The following is a 9520-nucleotide window of genomic DNA, read 5'->3' as shown; positions in this document are numbered from 1 at the left end:
TCAGCAGGGCTGCTCGGTGGCACGAAGACGCCCGCGGGGACAAGAGAGGTCGGCTAGGGCCAGGTTACTTAGGCACGGAGGGCCACCTCCCCTACAGGGACGTGAGGATCTAGCTGCACTGATTTGTTGTTCAGGAACAGGAAATGAAACCCCGCAGCTTTGATTACAATAACCCACGCCGGCCTCAGACTCATGAATATTCAGCAGGCTGCTTCCGGCTCGCAACCCCGCCTCCGTCCCCCTCTGCGGAGACTGCGTATGCGTCGCCGGCGCGCGACTGTGTCGTCATACTTGCGCGCCGCCGCCGCTGCCGCTCGCCGGGGAAACTGGAAGGCTGCCATGGCGAGCTCCGCCGCCTCCTCCGTGCGACCGCCGAGGCCCAAGAAAGAGCCGCAGACGCTCGTCATCCCCAAGAATGCCGCGGAGGAGCAGAAGCTTAAGCTGGAGCGGCTCATGAAGAACCCGGTGAGACGAGGCCTACCCCCTTCCTCTGTAGCGCCTCTGGGTTCCCGCAGGTCCACCTTCTCTACCTCCAAATTCAGAAACTTGGTATCCGACCCTCCCAGAGCAGTCTTTGGGGAGGAGGAGGAGGAGGCTGTCCCAGAGATAAGTGAACTTCCTGTCCTTGTGTAAGAGCCCAGCTTGAGTGAAAGCACGGTGGAGCGGCTTCCCATGCTCTAAGACCCCTTCTAGTTTAACTGTCTGTGAACAAAAGGCATTAGACTGAAAAGGTAGAATTTGTGGGTTAGCAAAAGGGTATTTTCTAAACAACGCTGATCGTTAGAGAGTGGCCGAGACGTTTGGAGCGAGTCACTCCTCTCCCGCCCACACCCCCTCCGGGCCTCGGTCCCCTCAATCATAAAAACAATTGAACGGGAACGTCCTTTATACCTTTAATCAGAAAAGCTTGACTCTTCTCCCCTAGTAGTGTTAAAGTTGGCGATTTCTAGCTGGAAACTATGGCTTAGGTTTCTCAGTTCTGCTCTGGAAAGTGTAACCCTGGGAAGGTGTGGACTGTGTTATACCCAAGAGTACATAGGATGAATAAAGCCACGACAGAGGGAAGAACACAAAATCAGCTCTGTGTCCAAGCAGCAAAGCAATCCTGCTTCATTCGTCAATTAAAATTCTTTGGTCATAAGAAATGTAACTTGGGGTGGGCGCTGTGGCTCCTGCCTGTAATCTCAGCGTTTTGGGTTGCTAGGCGGGAGAATGGCCTGAGGCCAGGAAGGAGTTCAAGACCAGCCTGGGCAACATAGCGGGTCCCTGTCTCTACAAAAATAAAAAAATTGCCTGGCATGGTGGTGCACACCTGTGAGTTCTAGCTACTCTGGAGACTGAAGCCGGAGGATCACTTGAGCCCAGGAGTTCAAGGCTGCAGTGACCTATGATTGCACCACTGCCCTCCAGCCTGGGTGACAGAGTGAGACCCTGTCTCTAAAAAGAGAGAGAGAGAGGTAATTTTGTTAGCAGATTTATACTTAGAAATGCTTTCATGTTTAAATGTTGCAGGACAAAGCAGTTCCAATTCCAGAGAAAATGAGTGAATGGGCACCTCGACCTCCCCCAGAATTTGTCCGAGATGTAATGGGTAATGTCTGTGTATGTGTGTGTAAATATAATGTTTTAAGGTAGCTATAAAAGCCCTGTAGTTAGTATTTGTTAAATCTCTGATGAGGGGAAATGTTTATATGTTCAGTGTTTTGCTTTTACAATGACGGGGATATAGTTGCTTTTATTTGTTCATTTGACATCAGTAAATTTAGCTTAAGGGTTATAGTTGCTTATGGTTTGGTACTATAGAATTTTTTCCTGCACTGTTGCTTTTTTTTTTTTTTTTCTTCTTTTGGAGACAGAGTCTCACTCTGTCACCCAGGCTGGTTTGCAGTGACACCATCTCGGCTCACTGCTACCTCCGCCTCCCAGGTTCAACCGATTCTCCTGCCTCAGCCTCCCGAGTAGCTGGGACTACAGGCCTGTGCCACCACGCCTAGCTATTAGTAGAGACTGGGTTTCACTATGTTGGCCAGGCTGGTCTTGAACTGCTGACCTCAGGTGATCCGCCTGCCTTGGCCTCCCAGAGTGCTAGCATTACAGCTGTGAGCCACTGTGCTCAGCCATCTCCTGCGTTATTCTTAATAACGCATTGTGGGTTTTTTTGTAAATAAAAATAGTTTTATTATTTTGTTGGATCATAAATTAACATATCTACAGGCATACCATGGAGATAGTGCGGGTTTATTTCCAGGCAACCTATTTAAAGTGAATGTCGCAATAAAAGGGATCATATAAATTCTTTAGTTTCCTAGTGTACATACAAGTTTTCTTTATACTCTAGTGTACTTTAATGTGCAGTAGCATTATGTCTTTAAAAAGCAACGTAGGCCAGGCATGGTGGCTCATGCCTGTAATCCCAGCACTTTAGGAGGCTGAAGCAGGAGAACTGCTCGAGTTTGAAACCAGCCTGGGCAACATAGGAAGACCTCATCTCTACTAAAAATGTAAAAATTAGCCAGGCATAGTGGTGCACGCCTATGGTCCCAGCTACTTGGGAGGCTGAGGCAGGAGGATCGCTTGAGCCCAGGAGGTCGAGGCTCAAATGAGCTGTGATTGTGTCACTGCACTCCAACTTGGGTGACAGATCAAGACCCTGTCTCAAAAAAAAAAACAAAAAACAACTTAACAAAAAACACTTTTACAAAAATATGATTATTCTACATATACTACTTTGTTTTTTTTTTTTGTTTTTTGTTTTTTGTTTTTTTTTTTGAGACGGAGTCTCACGCTGTGTCACCCAGGCTGGAGTGCAGTGGCGCGATCTCGGCTCACTGCAAGCTCCGCCTCCCAGGTTCAGGCCATTCTCCTGCCTCAGCCTCCGAGTAGCTGGGACTACAGGCGCCCGCCACCACGCCCGGCTAGTTTTTTGTATTTTTAGTAGAGACGGGGTTTCACCATGTTAGCCAGGATGGTCTCGATCTCCTGACCTCGTGATCCGCCCGCCTCGGCCTCCCAAAGTGCTGGGATTACAGGCTTGAGCCACCGCGCCCGGCCTACATATACTACTTTGTAAGCACCTTTTTTTCATTTAATGTATCATAGATGTCTTTTCAACTCACTGGAAATCTAGCATGACAAATGTGAAATCATAGAGGAGGTGAGAAAGTCACTTAACCACAGTCTGCCCCTCCTGATACTGAATTTGAGTGGGATTTTTAGTGACTTCACATTCAACATGTTTATAACAAATAATGACATCTACAATATGCCAGGTACTGAGCCAGTTCTTTATACAGTGGGGAGAAAGGAAGGCATGGTCCCTTCCACGACTTCCACTGTTTGTTTCTTTAGTCCCCTTCGATTAAGGGTGACCTGTGTTGGTAGCTGAATTTCATCTAGAACCATGGACTGTCCTGGCTACAGGTTCAAGTGCTGGGGCCGGCAGTGGAGAGTTCCACGTGTACAGACATCTGCGCCGGAGAGAATACCAGCGACAGGACTACATGGATGCCATGGCTGAGAAGGTCAGTGAGCCAGAAGGCTGGTTAAGCCCCCATGTTTGGGCAGTGTGCATGTACTGCCTTTAGAAGAAAAACATTTGAGGAGGCCAGGCATGGTGGCTCGCGGCTGTAATCCCAGCACTTTGGAAGGCCGAGACAGGGGATCACCTGAGGTCAGGAGTTTGAGACCAACCTGACCAACACGGAGAAGCCCTGTCTCTACTAAAAATACAAAATTAGCCAGGCGCGTGCTTGTAATCCCAGCTACTCGGGAGGCTGAGGCAGGAGAATCGCTTGAACCCGAGAGGCAAAGGTTGCAGTGAGCCAAGATCGTGCCATTTTCTCTCCAGCCTGGGCAACAAGAGTGAAACTCTGTCTCAAAAAAAAAAAAGAAAATAAAATAAAAAAGCATTTGAGGAAGAATAGATAATGCTGGTTGTGGCTGGTGTGAGGTGTGCCTTCTACGGACAGCACAGCACGCAGAGTCCAGGTAAACCCTCAGTCAGAATCAACATAGCAAGATCCTTACACTAGACGAGGGATGGAGAGTGAGAGTCTTCCTCGTGTATGAAAGGGCACAGCTGAGACCCCTTTTCCCTCTAGGCCATTTGCCATGTGATAGAACAGCAAATGGGATACCCACACCATTTAAGTTGTTACTTCTCTGTGTCATCCTCCCTCTTCTCCCTCTTAGCTGAATGCCTAAATGCAGTTAGCTGTGCATTTGGTGTGAACAGCAGCTTGCTTTCATGACTGTGAAAGTGCATATAGTATCTGCCTCTTTGAGCATTTGAGCTTCCTGGCTCTGGAGCTGGCATTTCTTTGTGACAGGTGTCAAATAATAGACTATTTTAAGATTATTATTAATCTATAATAATTATAGGTTATTTGAGAATTGCTTCAGAAACCATATTTTGGGGGAGGGGTCGTTTTTAGACAGGTTGTCACTCTGTCACACATGCTGGAGTGAAAGGGCACAATCTCAGTTCACTGCAACCTCCGCCTCCTGGGTTCAAGCGATTCTCCTCCCTCAGCCTCCCAAGTAGCTGGGATTACAGGCGTGTGCCACCACGCCTGGCTAATTTTGTATTTTTAGTAGAGATGGGGTCTCACCATGTTGGCCAGGCTGGTCTCGAAATCCTGACCTCAAGTGATCCACCCACCTTGGCCTCCCAGAGTGCTGGGATTACAGGCGTGAGCCACCGTGCCTGGCCCCCAAAAGCAGAATTTTTTCTAACTCAATTTTGGCCATTCCAATAAATTCTTTCTTATTTTCTTCTGTATCCTGGCTGTCTCTTTGGTTTAAATTTTCCCTAATGTTTTATTTTGAAAATTTCAAACAGAAAAGTTAAAAGAATTATGCAACACATATATCCACTCCCCCTTAACAATTCCTGTTGTGCTGGATTCTCTTTATCACACACCTATCGATCTATCCATACCTCTATTGGTATGCATTGTATTATGTCTTCCCAGCAGTCCTGTTTCCAGGCCTCATTTTCCTCATCTATAAAATGGGGAAAATTGGCCGGGCGCGGTGGCTCAAGCCTGTAATCCCAGCACTTTGGGAGGCCGAGACGGGCGGATCACGAGGTCAGGAGATCGAGACCATCCTGGCTAACACGGTGAAACCCCGTCTCTACTGAAAATACGAAAAACTAGCCGGGCGAGGTGGCGGGCGCCTGTAGTCCCAGCTACTCGGGAGGCTGAGGCGGGAGAATGGCGTAAACCCGGGAGGCGGAGCTTGCCGTGAGCTGAGATCCGGCCACTGCACTCCAGCCTGGGCGACAGAGCGAGACTCCGTCTCAAAAAAAAAAAACAACAAAAAAAAAAATGGGGAAAATTATAATTCCTCCCTTCCAGAGCTCTACTCATACCTCTATTCCTCCCATCAATTCGTTGGTTTTTTGTTTGTTTGTTTGTTTTGGTGCATTTCAGAGTACGCTGCAAACATCAGGACGTTCCATTCTTGAACATTCAAGCATGCACATTATTAAATAGGGTTTCATATTTATGTATGCTTTTCTTTTTCCTTTTAAAGTAATATCTGGCCAGGAATGGTGGCTCATGCCTGTAATCCCAGCACTTTGGGAGGCCAAGGAGAGGGGTCACCTGAGGTCAGGAGTTTGAGACCAGCCTGGCCAACATGGTGAAACCTTGTCTCTACTTCAAATACAAAAAATTAGCTGGACATGGTAGTACACACCTATAATCCCAGCTACTTGGGAGGCTGAGGCAAGAGAATCGTGTGAAGCCGGGAGGTGAAGGTTGCAGTGAGCCGAGATCGTGCCATTGTACTCCAGACTAGGGGACAAGAGCGAGACTTGGTCTCAAAAAAAAAAAAAAAGCATTTATTTGAACCTCTGTAAAGTGCCACAAATATATTCTACGAAATAATAGGCACCCTGGCCATACTGAGGAAAGGGACTCTTTTGGGTGCAAATTCTAAAATTAGTAACGCAACAATCCCTCACCCTTATTAGAAGAAGTCAGATGTACATTTGGAAAATCAAAAGGAACCTGCCAAATAACATTTGATTTTTTTTTTTTTTAAGAGACAGCGTCAGCCGGGCGCGGTGGCTCAAGCCTGTAATCCCAGCACTTTGGGAGGCCGAGACGGGCGGATCACGAGGTCAGGAGATCGAGACCATCCTGGCTAACACGGTGAAACCCCGTCTCTACTAAAAAAAAAGTACAAAAAACTAGCCGGGCGAGGTGGCGAGCGCCTGTAGTCCCAGCTACTTGGGAGGCTGAGCCAGGAGAATGGCGTAAACCCGGGAGGCGGAGCTTGCAGTGAGCAGAGATCCGGCCACCGCACTCCAGCCTGGGTGACAGAGCGAGACTCCGTCTCAAAAAAAAAAAAAAGAGACAGCGTCTCACTCTATTGTCCGGGTTGGACCTCAGCCTCCTCTGTAGCTGAGACTAAAGGCACTTTTCTCCTGGGCATTTCTGGAGGAACTTTGGTCTCCAATTAAAAAACGACAGACCAGACAGGTACCACCCAGGTAGCACTTGACACGCCATCATACCCAGTTTTGTTTTTTTGGTTTTTTTTGAGACTGAGTCTCACTGTCACCCAGGCTGGAGTGCAGTCACGTGATCTCGGCTTACTACAAGCTCCACCTTCCGAGTTCACGCCATTCTCCTGCTTCAGCCTCCCAAGTAGCTGGGACTACAGTCACCTGCCACCACACCCAGCTAATTTTTTTGTATTTTTAGTAGAGATGGAATTTCACTGTGTCAGCTGGGATGGTCTCAATCTCCTGACCTCGTGATCTGCCTGCCTTGGCCTCCCAAAGTGCTGGGATTACAGGCGTGAGCCACCACGCCGGGCCATCACACCCAGCTTTGGTTTTTATTAATAGTAAGACAGGAAGGCCGGTGCAGTGGCTCACACCTGTGATCCCAGCACTTCGAGAGGCCAAGGCAGGCAGATCACTTGAGCTCAGGAGTTTGAGACCAGCCTGGCCGACATGGCAAAACTCCATCTCTACTAAAAATACAAAAATCTGCTGAAAATTCTGTCTCAAAAAAAACAAAAACAAAAATTAATCAGGCGCAGTAGTTATGCCTGTAATCCCAACTACTCGGGAGGCGGATGCAGGAGAATCGCTTGAACCTGGGAGATGGCAGTTGCAATGAGCCGAGATTGTGCCACTGCACTTCAGCCTGGGCGACAGAGTCAGACTCTGTCTGAAAAAGAAGAAGAAAAAGTCCTGCTTTGGGCACAGGGTGGTGTCATTGTTGTGCTGGCTGTCGACTGATGCTTGCTTGTCCTGTAGTTTTTTTTGGCCCCTGGGTGTTGGTGGTGGTTCTTGTTCCTGCCATCTTCTGTTGGTAGCAATCTCAATCCTAGTGAGAAGTATTAGACAGTTTTTGTCAAAATTCTACCAGGTCACTGCAATGGGTTTGCCTGTCAAAAATAATGCTCTGTGTATAGAAGCCATCAAGCTGGGTGCGGTGGCTCATGCCTGTAATCCCAGCACTTTGGGAGGCCAAGGTGAGAGGATCACTTGAGCCCAGGAGTTTGAGCCCAGGCAACATGGCAAGACCCCATCTCTGCGAAGAATACAAAGACTAACCAGATGTGGTGGCACCTTCCTGTAGTCCCAGCTACTTGGGAGGCTGAGGCGGGAGGATGGCTTGAGCCTGGACAGTCAAGGCTGCAGTGAGCTGTGATCACACCAGTGTACTCTAGCCTGAGTGACTGAGCAAGACCCTGTCTCAGGAAGAAAGAGGGTAGGGGGGACTGAGGGAGGGAAAGGAAAAGAAACTACTATCAGAAACACTTTTATTTTATTTATTTTATTTATTTTTTATTTTTTATTTTTTGAGACGGAGTCTCGCGCTGTGTCACCCAGGCTGGAGTGCAGTGGCGCGATCTCGGCTCACTGCAAGCTCCGCCTCCCAGGTTCACGCCATTCTCCTGCCTCAGCCTCCGAGTAGCTGGGACTATAGGCGCCCGCCACCACGCCCGGCTAGTTTTTTGTATTTTTAGTAGAGACGGGGTTTCACCATGTTAGCCAGGATGGTCTCGATCTCCTGACCTCGTGATCCACCCGCCTCGGCCTCCCAAAGTGCTGGGATTACAGGCTTGAGCCACCGCGCCCGGCCCACTTTTATTTTTATAAACTATTTTAGAGGGAAGGACATAGAGCAGGTTGCTGTCTCAAACACTATAAATTAGTCTGAAGTTTTTATATATTGATTCAAGATTCAGAGAAAATACAAAAAAATGGCCGGGCGCGATGGCTGAAGCCTGTAATCCCAGCACTTTGGGAGGCCGAGACGGGCGGATCACGAGGTCAGGAGATAGAGACCATCCTGGCTAACATGGTGAAACCCCGTCTCTACTAAAAAAATACAAAAAACTAGGCGGGCGCCTGTAGTCCCAGCTACTCGGGAGGCTGAGGCAGGAGAATGGCGTAAACCTGGGAGGCGGAGCTTGCAGTGAGCTGAGATCTGGCCACTGCACTCCAGCCTGGGCGACAGAGCAAGACTCCGTCTCAAAAAAAAAGAAAAAAAGAAAATACAAAAAAATGTTTCGCAAACCTGGGCCTCCATGTACATGCAAAAGATTCTTGTTTTGAATGGCAAAAGACAGTCTCTGAGATTTTTTTAAAAAGGCAAGAGCATCCTCATTTTTTAGTGACTGACAGATCACCTCCATCAAAGCCCAGTCCCACTCACCCCTGCTTGAGACATTGCCTCTGCCAGGCGCGGCAGCCAGCTGGGGCTCTGTTTCGTTTACTTGCTGGTAAATTTGGCGTCTTCAGCAGCACAGAGTAAGACATTCACAGCTCAGCCTTTTTTTTTTTTTTCTTCCCTGAGACAGAGTCTCGCTCTGTCACCCAGGCTAGAGTGTGATCTTGGCTTACTGCAGCCTCTGCCCCCTGGGCTCAAGCAGTTCTCATGTCTCAGCCTCCCGAGTAGCTGGGATTACAGGCGCCTGCCACCGTGCCTGGCAAAATTTTTGTTTTCAGTAGAGATGGAATTTCACCATGTTGCCCAGGCTGGTCTCGAACTCTGGACCTCAGGTGATCTGCCCGCCTCAGCCTCCCAGTGTGCTGGGATTACAGGCGTGAGCCACCGCACCCGGCCTTCATAGCTCAGCTTCTAAGCAAACCAAATCTTTTAGAGTTAAGTCATTTGCTTTTTGGTTGTCCAGAAAGTTGGTTAATTAAAGTTGATTTCCTTCCTGAAGGAATATTTTCTGCCCTCAGAGAGAGAGTTTGTTTGATTTGGTTTCTGTGCCACTATAAGCAGATGCATACAGCCCTGGCGGTGCAGACCAGCAGAGGTGTTGAAGGCACCTCTTCGTCCTTTGCCGGCTCCTTATTTTTTGCTCCATTGACCTTTACGGCTGTGACTGGAAGAAACAAGAGATGACACTTTGAATCAGTAGATGTCCTTGTAGTTTACAGGTGCTTTTCTATTTTTTTGAGACAGAGCTCTCCCTCTGTCGCCTAGACTGGTGTGCAGTAGCATGATTTCCGGTCACTGCAACCTCTGCCTCCCAGGTT

The 9520-nt window shown here is 48.3% G+C and overlaps 1 protein-coding gene across 1 annotated transcript in view; it reads left to right on the top strand.

The window, feature by feature from the left end:
* The first annotated feature begins 269 nt into the window (after positions 1-269).
* PRKRIP1 (PRKR interacting protein 1) overlaps positions 270-9520 on the top strand; it is a 32349-nt gene continuing 23098 nt past the window's right edge. Inside the window, exons 1-3 of the mRNA XM_025379007.1 lie at positions 270-465; positions 1513-1591; positions 3421-3521. Of these exons, the coding sequence (XP_025234792.1) occupies positions 340-465; positions 1513-1591; positions 3421-3521 (306 nt within the window). The 5' untranslated portion in view covers positions 270-339. The remainder of the gene's footprint in view (positions 466-1512; positions 1592-3420; positions 3522-9520) is intronic.

Source organism: Theropithecus gelada, chromosome 3 (genome assembly GCF_003255815.1).
Source record: "Theropithecus gelada isolate Dixy chromosome 3, Tgel_1.0, whole genome shotgun sequence".
In the NCBI taxonomy this organism is placed as follows: Eukaryota; Metazoa; Chordata; class Mammalia; order Primates; family Cercopithecidae; genus Theropithecus; species Theropithecus gelada.
Note: the sequence above shows the minus strand (reverse complement) of the source record. Positions and strands in the feature narration are given on the sequence as shown.